This window comes from Pseudophryne corroboree, chromosome 8, assembly GCF_028390025.1.
Source record: "Pseudophryne corroboree isolate aPseCor3 chromosome 8, aPseCor3.hap2, whole genome shotgun sequence".
Classification (NCBI taxonomy): Eukaryota; Metazoa; Chordata; class Amphibia; order Anura; family Myobatrachidae; genus Pseudophryne; species Pseudophryne corroboree.
The window spans coordinates 334,425,718-334,442,392 of NC_086451.1; the positions used below are offsets into that span (position 1 = coordinate 334,425,718).

A 16,675-nucleotide genomic window follows, 5' to 3' on the forward strand; every position below is an offset into this window, starting at 1 on the left:
ACAAGAGGAAGGGATTTACTGGTCAGTGGACTGCTTCCGCTGTCACCCAAAGTTTTTGAACTTGTCACTGACTTATTATGAATGCGCTGCAGGTGACGTATAAGGGAGGATGTTCCGAGGTGGTTAACGTCCTTACCCCTACTTATTACAGCTTGACAAAGGGAACACACGGCTTGACACCTGTTGTCCGCATTTCTGGTGAAATACCTCCACACCGAAGAGCTGATTTTTTTGGTATTTTCACCTGGCATGTCAACGGCCATATTCCTCCCACGGACAACAGGTGTCTCCCCGGGTGCCTGACTTAAACAAACCACCTCACCATCAGAATCCTCCTGGTCAATTTCCTCCCCAGCGCCAGCAACACCCATATCCTCCTCATCCTGGTGTACTTCAACACTGACATCTTCAATCTGACTATCAGGAACTGGACTGCGGGTGCTCCTTCCAGCACTTGCAGGGGGCATGCAAATAGTGGAAGGCGCATGCTCTTCACGTCCAGTGTTGGGAAGGTCAGGCATCGCAAACGACACAATTGGACTCTCCTTGTGGATTTGGGATTTCAAAGAACGCACAGTTCTTTGCGGTGCTTTTGCCAGCTTGAGTCTTTTCAGTTTTCTAGCGAGAGGCTGAGTGCTTCCATCCTCATGTGAAGCTGAACCACTAGCCATGAACATAGGCCAGGGCCTCAGCCGTTCCTTGCCACTCCGTGTGGTAAATGGCATATTGGCAAGTTTACGCTTCTCCTCCGACAATTTTATTTTAGGTTTTGGAGTCCTTTTTTTTCTGATATTTGGTGTTTTGGATTTGACATGCTCTGTACTATGACATTGGGCATCGGCCTTGGCAGACGACGTTGCTGGCATTTCATCGTCTCGGCCATGACTAGTGGCAGCAGCTTCAGCACGAGGTGGAAGTGGATCTTGATCTTTCCCTAATTTTGGAACCTCAACTTTTTTGTTCTCCATATTTTATAGGCAGAACTAAAAGGCACCTCAGGTAAACAATGGAGATGGATGGATTGGATACTAGTATACAATTATGGACGGACTGCCACGGTTAGGTGGTATAAAAAAACCACGGTTAGGTGGTATATATTATAATAATAATACAATTATGGATGGACGGACTGCCTGCCGACTGCCGACACAGAGGTAGCCACAGCCGTGAACTACCGCACTGTACACTGGTTGATAAAGAGATAGTAGTATACTCGTAACAACTAGTATGACACTATGACGACGGTATAAAGAAAGAAAAAAAAATACCACAGTTAGGTGGTATATATTATAATAATAATACAATTATGGATGGACGGACTGCCTGCCGACTGCCGACACAGAGGTAGCCACAGCCGTGAACTACCGCACTGTACACTGGTTGATAAAGAGATAGTAGTATACTCGTAACAACTAGTATGACACTATGACGACGGTATAAAGAATGAAAAAAAAACCACGGTTAGGTGGTATATATTATAATAATAATACAATTATGGATGGACGGACTGCCTGCCGACTGCCGACACAGAGGTAGCCACAGCCGTGAACTACCGCACTGTACACTGGTTGATAAAGAGATAGTAGTATACTCGTAACAACTAGTATGACACTATGACGACGGTATAAAGAATGAAAAAAAAACCACGGTTAGGTGGTATATATTATAATAATAATACAATTATGGATGGACGGACTGCCTGCCGACTGCCGACACAGAGGTAGCCACAGCCGTGAACTACCGCACTGTACACTGGTTGATAAAGAGATAGTAGTATACTCGTAACAACTAGTATGACACTATGACGGTATAAAGAATGAAAAAAAAACCACGGTTAGGTGGTATATATTATAATAATAATACAATTATGGATGGACGGACTGCCTGCCGACTGCCGACACAGAGGTAGCCACAGCCGTGAACTACCGCACTGTACACTGGTTGATAAAGAGATAGTAGTATACTCGTAACAACTAGTATGACACTATGACGACGGTATAAAGAAAGAAAAAAAAATACCACGGTTAGGTGGTATATATTGTAATACAATTATGGATGGACGGACTGCCTGCCGAGTTCCGACTGCCGACACAGAGGTAGCCACAGCCGTGAACTACCGCACTGTACTGTGTCTGCTGCTAATATAGACTGGTTGATAAAGAGATAGTATACAATACATACAACAATATACTACTATACTGGTGGTCAGGCACTGGTCACCACTAGTCACACTGGCAGTGGCACTCCTGCAGCAAAAGTGTGCACTGTTTAATTTTAAATTAATATAATATTATGTACTCCTGGGGGCTCCTGCTATAACAACCTGCAGTGCTCCCCAGTCTCCCCCACAATTATTATAAGCTTTGCCTTTTATACATTGATGTGCAGCACACTGGGCTGAGCTGAGTGCACACAGACTGAGTCACACTGTGTGACTGGCTGCTGCTGTGTATCGTTTTTTTTCAGGCAGAGAACGGATATAGCAGAGAACGGATATATTATATTAAAATAAATAAAAGTTAACTAACAACAACTGCACTGGTCACTGTGGTAAACTCTGTCTGACTCTGCACAATCTCTCTCTCTCTTCTAATCTAATTTCTAATGGAGAGGACGCCAGCCACGTCCTCTCCCTATCAATCTCAATGCACGTGTGAAAATGGCGGCGACGCGCGGCTCCTTATATAGAATCCGAGTCTCGCGAGAATCCGACAGCGTCATGATGACGTTCGGGCGCGCTCGGGTTAACCGAGCAAGGCGGGAGGATCCGAGTCTGCTCGGACCCGTAAAAAAAACATGAAGTTCGTGCGGGTTCGGTTTCAGAGAAACCGAACCCGCTCATCTCTAGTAAATACAACTACAGAACAGCATTCCAAATGTTATCAGTGATGATGTTTGATTGACAGTGGTACTGTGCATTATAGAAATAGTTATTATGACATTTGTACATATTTTGCATTTCCATCAATGGTGCAGTGACTGTTGTAATTCTGGTGCTTATGGTTTTTCTATGACACTTGGAAAGGTCCATAAGCAAAAAAAATGTGAAATACTGTACTAGATCCATCAAGTTTGGCATTGCATTAAATCAGTAGGTACAAGACACTGTCCTGTGCAGACACCTATTATTTATTAGGCAACAACATACTGTGCAGTGCTGTAGAATGAGCAAATAAACCATTTATTAAAATATTTACCAAACATTAGGACAAACGTAGTAAGGGCCTAGTTCTAAAGAGCTTACAATCTAATAGGCAACCAGGAGAGATTTATAGAATAAACATGTTCATATTATGAAAACTGGCATGCTTAATGTGAATCTAAGAGTATTATGCAGACTTTTGCAATCCTGGGGTGTAATGAGCAAAAGCTGGTTCTGTCTGCTAATGTATGTCTGTCCTAAAAGCTGAGCAGAGGGTCGTAATGCACTCCAGAGGGTATATTTATTAAAGTGTGAGTTGCTACTGGCGTATCAATAATGGGTGCAGAGCGTATGAGGGCCCCTGGGTCCAGGGGGGGCCTCACACTTCACACCCTGCACCCATTTCTTTTATACTTACCTCTCCAGAGTCCAGCGTTGGCAGCCGCAGTGATGAAAATCACAGCGAATATGGCTGCTGTGGCCATTTTCCCGGCATTTGGCGCATACACAGTAGGGAGTTCACTGGGAAAATGGGCGTGGTGCCCATTTTCTCAGACACCTGCTCATGCTCAGTAGACTCTGGCACAGTGTCAGAGTCTACTAGTGCTCAGATAAGCGCTGCCAGCTAGAGGAGAGGAGGCCCAGACGGAGACAGCACTCTACCCTCATGATATGTCCCTGGATGTTGCCCATAGCAACCAATCAGATTCTAGCTATTATCTTCTAGATGGGGCTAGATAAATGATAAGTAGAATTTGACTAGTTGCTATGGGCAACATCTCCACTTCTATAAACCCGCACTATAGTAAATGTACCCTCAGGTGAAAAATGTGTTTAGAGGTTCAAACAGGTTTTTGTTTCATCAAGATTGTACTTTTTCTTAATGCGCAACTACTATAACTTGTTCATCATTATAAGATAATACTGTTCTAGACACCTGTAGAACATAGTATGGAAGTTGAGATACAGTAAGTGCTAAACATGTGTACCCTTATAATCTAAAAAGGTTTAAGTTTATAAATCTCAGTCTGGAGTTTTTGGAGACCTCAGAATTTCCCTCAACAAAGTTTCTGAAGATGTAAACCATAAGTTCTCAAACTCCTTCCTCAGGACCCCAAACAGTCAACGTTTTCCTAGTAACCCAGCAGGTGCACTCGTGTACTCATTACTGACACGTTTTAAAAGGTCCACAGGTGGATCTAATTATTTCACTTGTGATTCTGTGAGGAGACCTGCAAAACATGCACTGTGTGCGGTTCTGAAGATCGAGTTTGAGAACCTGTGATTAAACTGTTGCACAGATAGAACACACTGTACTGTAGATGCTTATCTCCAGACCGGCCGTATGCATCCACTGATGTTTTATTTTATATTATACATTTTATCATACAGTATTTATATGATACAGCTTTCATTCATTATCAGCATGCATTTGCCACAGCATTATCAGTTGTGTATACTCCTACCTCTGAATAGTCAGTAATTCCATTTCTCTGCCCACATCACATTTATCCTACATCATACCTCCCAACATGACCCTCTCCAGGAGGGACAGAATACTCTGCTCCTGGACTTCCCTCTTACTGTATGATTGCCATCACCTGTGGTGAAACACCTTTCTTGTTCATTAACCTGTTCAGCACAGGTGATGGCAATCACAAATTAAGAGAAAAGTCCAGGATCAGAGCATTCTGTCCCTCCTGGAAAGGGTCATGTTGGGAGGTATGCTACAGGGAAATGCCCCGTTGTAGCTCAGTTATACCCATTTAGTCGCAAGTGGAGATCCAGATAACTTGTGCACAATTCTGTATCCCCGGTGGCAGGTCTGCGGAGATGCATATGTACACCTTTGGATGCCTTCCTAAGCATACTTGCCTATCTGACCCTCTCCATGAGGGAGAAAATGCTCTGTTCCTGGACTTTCCTGGTAATGTATGATTGCCATCACCTGTGGTGAAACACCTTTCTTATCAATTAACTAGCTCACCACAGGTGATGGCAATCATACATTACCAGGAAAGTCCAGGAACAGAGCATTTTCTCCCTCATGGAGAGGGTCCGGTAGGCAAGTATGTTCCTAAGCATGCTCAGTGGGAAACAGAAGCGGATGCTTTGCTTGTGATGACACTGAATCAGGTCCTTTAGTGTTCTTCATTCTTGTCAGTGTTTCACCAACTCCTTATAGAGATTTTCAATATGAAAAAATGTGATTGAGGAACAAACACTTCCTTTGTATAGGAACGAGAATGAGAAATACATATAACATACCTCCCAACATGATCCTCTCCAGGAGGGACACAATGCTCTGCTCCTGGACTTTTCTCATCATTTATGATTACCAGCACCTGTGTTGAACAGATTAATGGATAAGAAAGGTGTTTCAGCACAGGTGCTGGCAATCACACATTAAGAGGGAAGTTCAGGAGCAGAGCATTCTGTCCCTCCTGGAGAGGGTCATGTTGGGAGGTATGATATAATGTGCACTGAGACAGCAATGGTTCAGTCACTGTATTGAGTTGCATTGTCTTAAAGAGAATTTTGTCTTTTTGACACATATGGAGATGAAACTGAAAGGGATAAGCCTTATTATTTTTTTTTAGACTAAATGTACTTAGAGCAACAACTTTAATGAAATACAGTAGCTAAGAAAGTTACATGAAGTGCTAAACATTGTAGCTTCTGCTATGGAATAATATTATTTTACATATATGTTACATGTTACATTTACTACTCATCTTGAACTATTTACTAGCCCCTGCCAACACATACTGTATGACGGGAGTGACCAGCATTTAACGCTCTCTGGGGCAGATGTATTAACCTGTAGAAGGCATAAGGAAGTGATAAACCAGTGATATGTGCAAGGTGATAAAGGCACCAGCCAATCAGATCCTAACTGTTAATTTACATATTGGAACTGATTGGCTGGTGCCTTTATCACCTTGCACATATCACTGGTTTATCACTTCATTATGCCTTCTCCAGGTTAATACATCTGCCCCACTATTACTAACCACCTGAAATAGGCGTTGTATGCAGAAGCCAGCCTGAGCCTGTACTATTTATGCAGCTGAATGGGTATTTGCTATAAATGATGTATCCAGTTATACATTTTAATCGTATGCCCTTATATTACGCAACCTGCCAGAGAGATGGACTTATAATTCTATACCAGCTGGAATGCCCGAGTTATCTATGTCTGCTTTATATTTGCCACGAACACTTCCTACAAGCCAGGTGCCTCACACACGTCACCTGACCGCGGTCTATGTCAGTATGGGGGCCATACCATGACAAGACCCAATGATATCCGATGCTAATAATTAAATAATAAAAACCTTCAATAAATGCGACTACTACTGTTAAAGTATACTGCACGCTCAATACAGAATCTGAGCTTTAATTTTAAAATATAGTACAAAACTACAAATAGTAAGTTAAAAGAATGGGAAAAAATTCTCCTACAAAATACCCATAAAAAAACCCACCAAAGGTCTCATTTTAAACTCAGGAACTCTCCATGGAATTGATTCCCTGTTGGTATCTGCTGTATATTGCTGTCATTATACGAGTGACAATGGTACGTGTGCCTTATGTGATGCTTAGAAAACACTGATTTATGGTAATGTCACTAGCCTTACAGAAGCTGAGTGGCCAGGGCTAGAGATGTATACAGGGGCTTCATCCTCCCCTGACACTGGCCTTACTGAGGCTGTCCTGGTGTGGTCCATTAGAGTGGCAGGAGGCGGACCTCCAGTTTACCTCTATTTCTAGAAGGAGGAGGCGTATCTGAGGAGGTTATTTCCAGCTCATTTCCAGCCCTGACTGTCTGATCTGACAACGGCAAGCTTACGTTAGAGCAGCTCTTACTACAACAGGCAGCTTTTGTGTTTCAATGTCTAAGACAGAGCATCTCTGCTAGTTCCATTCAGTTGAGAGAGAAAGAAAGACAAGGGGACAAGGTAAGGCACTGCATCCTTCGCATCAAACACCAAACTGGCAGAAACCTAACTAGACCTTTCCAATGCAGGGCTTGCATGCACACCACATTAACCTATTAATTGCCAGGGCATGAAGAACAATGCAGTCAAACCAAACAATTTATTTTATTTTGCAAATTGACTACACTGCATTGTTAGTACCTACTTGTTCCATCCATATTTAGCAATGTGCGCTATTTGTTTTGTCTTTGTGTCTATTTCTGGTATGTCTTTAAGTGGTGATGGCATGCAATAGGGGGTGGGAGTTGTTAGGATATGAAAGGTAGAACACGTCTCTTTGTCTGTGTTTTTCGCATCCTGGGGACAGTAGTAATGAAGTGAGATCCTCAACTGGAAATCGTTCATCAGACAAATATTTTTTTCTTTACTCCCTTTAGTCATCGGGGGGGAAAAAAGACACCCGCATAGAGACATTTTGGGGGGAATCGAGGAGGATTGTCTGACATATTCATCTGAATCCTATCCAAGAACAAATTCAATCACATTTGGGAATTTTTACAAGCAAACTGGGATCTATGAGTGGAAAGGTGATCAAACCGAAGGAGGATAAAGATGCTTCTAAGGGTAAGCAGCTCATAATGAACCTAATAGAGGAGAGTCATTTCAGAAGGTGGTGACCTTCGACCTTTACACCTTTGTGACGTTGTGACCATGCCTGTATGACGCCGAAGTGACTGAGATACAAAACAAACACACACGGTACTGTGTATTGTATGTGTCACATGCCTACAGGATCAACAGTGTCAGCACCTTGCAGTGGAAGGTGTCACCTGCTCATATTGAGAAGCCCCCATAGGCAAGTGCAGGGGGGGGGGAATATAACAGATTCTTGAAATACGAACTCACCAATGAAATGATAAAGACAAGCGTTACTACCGCCCCTGAGGCGCGTTCACACATACCTGCTTTGTTTGAGCTTTCACGCATTAATAAATGTTAAAAAAGCGCAATAAAATAGGACACAGTAGACGTAAGGGTGTACTGTATATAACAGCATGGATGATATATCATGTGCTAACATTCGCTACCAGTACAGTGTATTGTGTTGGTAAAAACACATGAAAAGCACATGGGAAACACATTACAAATTGCATCACTAAAGCGTGGTTAGGTTTCATGCATTATGATCTATTTTGCTGTGAATCTGTGTGAACCAGCTTTTAGCATGGATTCCTTTGTGCACAACATCGCAGCCCTAGACATTATTATTATGTACTGTATACAGTATTTGTGGAATATGTAGAGACTGAATATTGTTGATTACCAGCAATGCTGCAATCCTTCCTGTATAATCCTTGCGCTGGTCCCTGCCACCTGTGTGTAGAAGTTGTATGCACCCTGTGCATCTACAAGAGGGATGATTTGTAACAGCCCTCTCCATTAACCATTTCAGTGCAAGCATGCTACTTTCCAGTCTTCCAGCCCTCATAATGTTAATGCATCAAGGGAGCACATTGCTTGCTGTAGGATCTGAGGCTATAGTGACATAAAACCTGGGCTCTTATATACAGTAAGATTAATAAGAATGCTGTCACATTAACAAGTCTTTCTTCACAGAGAAGGGCCATGCTTACTGCAAGAAATGATGTGTTCCCCCCTATTACCATGCAATCGACTGGTTGTGCTGCTGCTGGATGTAAACTGGGTGACAATTGCCATGGAGACAAGAAGGGCAGGGGGGGTGGGGGAGGAGGTATATTACACTGCAACGGCATTAGTTTCATTTGCATCCTCAACACCAGCAGCAGCAATAATGCAGATCCAAGGTATCCAGCTGTCTGACATTATGTTTATTCAAGTCTATTATTATTGACGTATCAGACAAATACAGAAATGACAATATCAGCCATGTGCACTTATTTGCTGGAATCCTATTTATCACTTCTCAAACTTTTCCCCAAGGACAGCAAACATGATAACATTGGTTTGCCTACTTAGGTACCTATAAATATAGAACTGTATATACTTAAATACATATGTGTGTGTCTGTTTATTTATGTGTGCATATATATATATTTACATACACACATATATATATATATATATATATATATATATATATATAGTTTGATATAATGGTATATACTATATTAGATATATATATATATATATATATATATACATATATATATATATATATATATATATATATATATATTTATTTCAATTATACTGTCTATATCTAATACAATTTATGACTATTTCTATCCTATTCCTGTGTGTGTGTGTGTGTGAGTGTGTGTGTGTGTGTGTGTGTGTGTGTGTGTGTGTGTGTGTGTGTGTATATATATATATATATATATATATATATATATTTATTTGAAAAGAGATATATTACATTTTCAATATACGGTGTATTAAATATATTGACATTGGATTTTCCAAGAAAAGTGTCTGCATGCAGTATTGGGGCTGTGTGTAAAATGCTTTGTTGTCTATGTTTATATAGGAAACAGCTGTATAATTGTAAGTCAGCAAATGTACATACTGTATAGACTGTTTTGAATAATATAGAATAATATATGCCAAATCAGTATTTAATAAACCTTAAGGATAGTGCATGCGTTTGCAGCAGTATTGTGTTTAATATTTTGCACTGTAATAGGATCTTATGGGTTTTCTGCAGTCTGCATAAATAAATATATATATATATATATATATATAGATATATATAGATAGATAGATGCAATGATATAACAATACACACTATACTATAAAAATCCTTTCCTGAAGGCTTTCTATATGTCCTTTCAACCCAGTGAGGTATTTTGGGTAACACTAACCATATGAAGTAATGATAGGAAATATGACAATGTGGTTATTCATACATACAGTACTATACAAAAATTTGGCAACGGCTTCTAATACAAGAAAGTAGAGTCTTTAAATTGATGTTTTTGGGATTCTTATTGGTTTTTCGCTCTAAGCAAATATGTTGTATCCACGCCTGCAAGACAAAAATCTATCAACTAAATGAATTTGAGTAATTATTAATAGAAATAACACCAGAAGGTACAGTATGAATCATTCATGTAAAATTGTGATAGGAAAAAAAAAATATTTTTTTTGTATACAGCAGCTAAATGAAGTATCTATTCAGTAAGCTCCTAAAATTGAATCCACAAAATGTAAATACAGTAAATTCCATTCTGCAGTAACTCATATACTCGTGTTATACAATAGGCATATTATTTTAAGTTAGATATTCACAGCGTCTTGCTGCTGGCAAATAAAGGCTCACATAAATAAATATGTTTGTGATTTGCTGCTATTCATGACTTCCCATATATTTCTCCAATTTTATTTGTCTTTCATTTATTTATGTATCACTTTAACAGAGTTCTTTATAGGAAATGAAATAGGTTGATCTATTTATCTATCTATCTATCTATCTATCTATCTATCTATCTATCTATCTATCTATCTATCTATCTATCTATCTATTGCCAGTACTATATATATATATATTGCATCTTTCTAATATTCATCTGAGTGTACAGTATGTGCTTATTTAAACAGTAGCACTTTCCAGGAAATGAATCAGTATAATGTATCTGAAAGTAATATACAGATAGAACGTCTAATAGTACATGTTAATGACAGCAGTAGCACATGCAAGGATATAAACAGTGTGTACATAGTATAAACACATTCAAACTAACCTTATAAACCTTTTGGTCCATTCAAATACTGTAGAAGTTTTTCCTTGTGTAGTGGTTCCAATATTGCGCATACAGTAAAACAACAATCAGTGAACTTATCTGAACGTTTTATGGGGTTGGCCAGATACAAAGTTTTTTAGTCTAAGGTAAGGTTTATTCTTATAATAAGATGTCAAACTGGGCGTGAGAATGTCCTCAACAGTCCTACCATATACAGATTTCCTCCATGTTTCATCTTTTCAAAAACATCTCAGGGAGACTTGAATTCATTTATACTTTAGAGGAATAGAAGCAGGGCTATACATATATCTATCTGTACAGGTTGAGTATCCCATATCCAAATATTCCGAAATACGGAATATTCCGAAATACAGAATTTTTTGAGTGAGAGTGAGATAGTGCAACTTTTGTTTTCTGATGGCTCCATGTACACAAACTTTGTTTAATACACAAAGTTATTCAAAATATTGTATTAAATGACCTTCAAGCTATGTGTACAAGGTGTATATGAAACATGAATGAATTGTGACTATACACACACTTTGTTCAATGCACAAAGTTATTAAAAATATTGATTAAAATGACCATCAGGCTGTGTGTATAAGGTGTATATTGAACATAAGTGCATTCTGCGCTTAGACTTAGGTCCCATCGCCATTATATTTCAGTATGGTATGCAATTATTCCAAAACACGGAAAAATCCGATATCCAAAATTCTTCAATTCTTACAATACCGCTAGTCGGGATCTCGGAGGTCACAATGCCGAAGCCAGAAATCCGAATAGCGGTGAAATGCCACCGCCGGAATACCGGCACCACAAGGGGCTTTGTAGCGCTTTCTCCGCTGTCAGCATACTGGTGGCTGGAATGCCGCAGTCTGTATTCTGACGGACGGCATTGCGGCTGCTGGTATTTCCTATTGAACCTAATAGGACAACAGTTGTAAACAAAAACTGTTACAATCAAAAATTAAATGCAATAATTATAACAACATGCAACTTGTATTTTTACCAGGAAAAATTGTAGACTGAAGCATACTTTAGAATCTTGGAGCTTGCGTATTATAAAATTGCAAAAGACAGCGCTTAATCTTAAACAAGTTCCTCAGAAGATATAACAATCCTAAATTGAAACTCCCGCACACAAATCAGGCCTTTTTTAATATTTATTCGAAGAGAACTTTGGTTTCTAAGGTCCTATTCATTAACCATCCAACTCGCTGCGAGTAGCAGTGGTAGATACAAAATCACTGAAGCATTTCAACATTGCTTTGGTGCAGAGACAGATCAGTGAAGATCAGCTGTCCACACAATCCCTGTCACCGGTGAAATTTAGCACTGCGAGTCTGACTCATCAGTGCCAGTGCGCATGTATGAACTTGGGCTCAATCATGCACAACTTCCAGTGGAGGGATCCGAAAGAATTCTTCTTCGCAACCCGGGGCTCCTTACTATAGGGAAGGAGTGTGGTCCTGAAATCAGCACCATCACAAGATGGAGAAGGTTCCTGCTATATTTAGTATTTTTGGCTTAATTTATGTCCCCATCAGTGGCGGATTCTACCTTTTGGGCTGCAGGACTGCAGCCCCCGCAGTAAAATCCGCCACTGCAGGGAGTGAGCCAGTTGCAGTATATGACTACATTGGCTACACAATGACTGGCAGTGATAACTTCTATTGGAAGTCCTCCCTGCCAGTAAACCACAGTACAGGCAGTCCAATGGGGAGGTGTCTCCTCCCTTGGGGACTGCCAGACCAGGCTGCAATCCCCTGAGAGTGATCGGCACATTCCCAGTTAACCGCACACCCGGCTTCTATGGACTGCAGCCAATACAGTCTATAGAATCCGGGGGGTTGCGCATCCGCAGCCGCTTGACTACGCATGTGCCAGGTCCGGGACATTGCTGGTGGCAGCTGTGGCTTTCCTCCTCTCCCAGGACCTGGCCCTCAGCAGCCCCCCTCCTCCTCAAAGGTAACTGGTCCCAATAGTATGGGGAAATCGAGCCATGTTGGGACTGAAAGGTAAGCAGGAGATATCTGTGATATCTCTTGCATAACCTTTATTTATGAATGCCAATTTCTACAAAAGTAGGTGAGCATGTTAATTTTCACCTACCATTGTAGAAATTAAGGGATAATGAGTAGACCTCTAAAAGATCTAAAAGGGAAATGTTCCTTTCTTAGGATAGGATAGGAGAGAAAATAGAAATGTTTATATTAGATTTTTCTGAACTGAAAATATAAAGTCCACTTTTAGTAAATAAGGCTGTGAACCTGCTGAATACAATCAGTAATGAGAGGTGCAGAAGACAGACGTTTTACAGTGTAAAACCCTGTTTACACAACCGCACACCATGTCAACCAGCCTTTTCGCTCAGTAGCTGGCTGGACATATAGTGACAGTAAGGTAAATGATAAATTCACATTATGTTATGTAAAAGATTGGTAATGGTAATCTTGGTTTCTGTAGCAATAGCTCACGCTAGTATGAAATACTATGAAGAGTCATTATTTTTAATTGCATTATAATTAAGAGAAAGTGATACAAAGGTTTCACTGTAATCTAACATCTCAAATGCCTTTGATGATAAAAACATAATACAATTTACACAAAGTTTAATGGGTCCTTGGGGTACGTATTATGCCACTTTGAAATGTCGATGTAAAACTTTCACATGCACAGTAGTTCCTGGGCTACTTGTACGTGGCTTAATCTAAAATATTTAGTCAAGAAATGAATGAATCAGTTTTATTAAACACTATAGACAAGCCTGGGCCAATAGAGTCTGAGATAGACTCTGGGGTTGATCCTAGTATCCGCGAAGGGTGCAATGTGCCGTTGCAACGGCGTTTAAACATCGGCAACGGCACCCGATCTCGCACCCTCTGCGGGATGGTTTCTGCCTGAACTCGCACAAAAGTGCTCAGAGCCCTGTGGTAGCGAGCACATTTGTGCAAACTGGGGCCGCCATAAAGTGCGGCTTCTGACGCGATGATTCGCACCTGGGATATCAAATAGGATCAACTAGGGAAGCCAATCCCGGGCCATTTTTTCAATCCCGGGTATCGGGATTGAAAAATGGCCAATCTCGGGATACCCGGGTTTGGCTTTTAGATAGGTTGCTGCCCCCTCGCCCCACCCCGCCCCGCACATATAACTTACCATATACCGAGGGCGGGCAGGAGGGGATCATCCTTTGATCGCTGCTGACGGCTTCTGACAGCGCAGCGTGACCTCTCACGCTGCGCTGGGGACCCGGAAGGAGGAAGCCGGGCAGCGTCTGAGCGTCCTGTGGACGCTCAACGCTGATCCCTCAATCCCGGGATTGGAGCTTCCAATCCCGGGATTGAATACCGCCCATTTTTGGGCCTAAATCCCGGGATCCCGCTGATCCCGATCCCGGGATTGGCCACCATATGATCAACCCCCTAAATTTATTTATGTCAGAGAGATCACAATAATACTTTGTTCTTTTTTTTTAGAGTTTGATTCCAGTTGTTTTATGCATCACAATTCATCACTTTTAGCAGTTATAGCAGAAGTTAATAAATCAGCTAAAACAGTTCTAAAGTAATATTGGTAGAATTTTTAATATTAAGCAGACGTCTTATGAATCTCCTGTAAATGTTTTATGTACATATTAATTATTTGATATAATAATGGATAATATATTCTACAGAGGAACATGTGATCAGTTCAGGTAACATTGTATAAAGACATTTTTTTATAGATTCCCTAAATGATTCTTCAGACATCGTGTCTCCGAGTTTTTGCCTCTAGTCCCTAAGATGCGTATTAGCTGTGTATTTTGTTAATATAATAATGAGCAATTTTTTGAGGTAAAATGCTGGATTGCATGTATTATTTGACAGAATATAGCTATACACAGATGTGATATTATTATGAATAATGTTACAGAATAGTGTATTTACAGGGAAGCAGGGGTTTGTCGACTTGATCAATATGGAGAGACTTTTGGCTTGTTAGCTGTGGTGAAATTACATCTCCCAACATGCCCAAGCAGCAGTAGGAACAACACACTTTGATTAATTTATTGTTTTTGACAATAGATCATTAGGAAACTACACTAAATAATATATCTTCTAAATTCTGGCAGCCTCCAATATTAATAACACAGGGGTTATATCACATCCATATTACACCCAGGGCCACCGAGAATGTGAATAGGTACTGGGGAGGGTGACCAAATCCGGGGAGGCATACCCATACCTCCTAATAAAATGGAGAAAAAATAGTATTTGCTGGCACCATAAAGCACTGCCACGCACTACATAAGGGGCGCCAGCAGCTGAATAAAGGGGACATTTGTACCCCTCAGCAGCACTGCAAAGTGGGACAATGACCCAGTTAGCAGCTGACCCAAGCCCGGGGCCCCTCCAACAAGCCTGGGCCCGGGTAATTAGTACCCGCTCCTTCCTCCTCTTGGCACATCTGATCACACCAATAGGTCATACACATCCATCATTGTCATGGTTATTTTGTATATTGCCCTTTACAACCATGATGTGAAGCTGGTGAAAATTACCAGGAATGGGCATGTATCTACATTTGGTGGCTTTCTATAAAATGACCCAAACATTTTATTTGACTTTTTTGTATATCATAAACGTATTGTTTACTTAGTCATTATTATATCTGATAACAATATGAAAAAAATTCTCACATTTATATATTTACAGCTATAAAATCGGCTCTGTATATTTTTTTGCTGCCTAACAGAACCACCCCAACATTTTCATTTTCCCCTATAGTGGCACAACACACCCAGTGCCGGATTAAAGCTATGGGTGGCCTGGGGCATTTCAGACAGCGGGCCTCTAATATAGTGTATTGTATTGTAGTGTATTATAATAGTGTAAATCTGTATTAATAGTCACTGATGTGGGTTTTTCATTCCGGCTACAGATTTACACTAATTTAAAAGCCTGAGGAGTGCTGCCTATCTTTTATATTGAGTTAGGAGGACACTCTGGCATATATATATATAGTCAGGACAGCACTCAAAGCCATTCAATATATAATAAACAAAAAGGTGGTGCAAGGCAGTGGTATAAACATAAACACTCACTTTTCCAGCGTCGTAGAAAAAGACAACAAGCCAGCACTCACGTGAAGATGAAGCAAAAGAAACAAGGTTTAATCTTTAGCCAAACGGCATGGTCATGTACAGCTAACACAAACACATGTATGTTCAGTATGATTTCCCGATGGACGGGATGCCGGCGGTCAGGATACCGACAGCGGCATCCCATCCATCAGAATCCCGACAGCCCCCTCTAAAGTACCATAACCCTTCTTTCTCCGCTGCCTAAACCTAACCCTCCTCGCTTGGTGCCTAACCCTAACACTCCCTCCCCGATCCGTAACCGTCCCGGCCCTGCACCCTAACCCCCTTCTCCTTCCTAAAACTACCCCCCCACCCCCACCCCCGCTGTATCCTCCTGCTGAATGGATTTTCAAGATTCCGGCTATCGGTATTGTGACGCCGGTATATTGACCGCCGGGATCCTGACTGCTTTCCATATTATATATATATAATATATATATATATATATATATATATATATATATATATATATATATATAGATACATACACATCACTGCAGGTCCGGCTCTCCAATTACTAAAGCAAGTCTAAGCACCGGGTGCCCGTACAAGTTGAGATACAGACTGGCGGATGGTGGCTGGTCGAAAATGGTGCAATAAAGGCATTGAAATGTTGCCCACAAACCTGCCGCTATGTGTGTTATTGACTTGTGCCGCACCATCTTCCAGTCATATATATATATATTGCTTGTTCGGTCTGGCACGCCACCTGCTGGATAACTGCCACCAGTGCCCTCGGTAT

At 40.8% G+C, this 16,675-nt stretch overlaps 1 protein-coding gene across 4 annotated transcripts in view; it reads left to right on the plus strand.

Moving 5' to 3' along the window:
- FGF13 (fibroblast growth factor 13) overlaps positions 1–16,675 on the plus strand; it is a 676,355-nt gene that overhangs the window by 92,992 nt on the left and 566,688 nt on the right. For 3 of the 4 annotated variants that reach the window (XM_063937423.1, XM_063937422.1, XM_063937426.1), the window contains exon 2: positions 7,521–7,707. The exons of the other annotated variant lie outside the window; for it this stretch is intronic. Coding sequence is in view for 2 of the 3 variants with exons in the window: in XM_063937422.1 (XP_063793492.1) it covers positions 7,659–7,707 (49 nt within the window). In the remaining variant the exon portion in view is untranslated. The remainder of the gene's footprint in view (positions 1–7,520; positions 7,708–16,675) is intronic. 4 annotated transcript variants of the gene reach the window in all.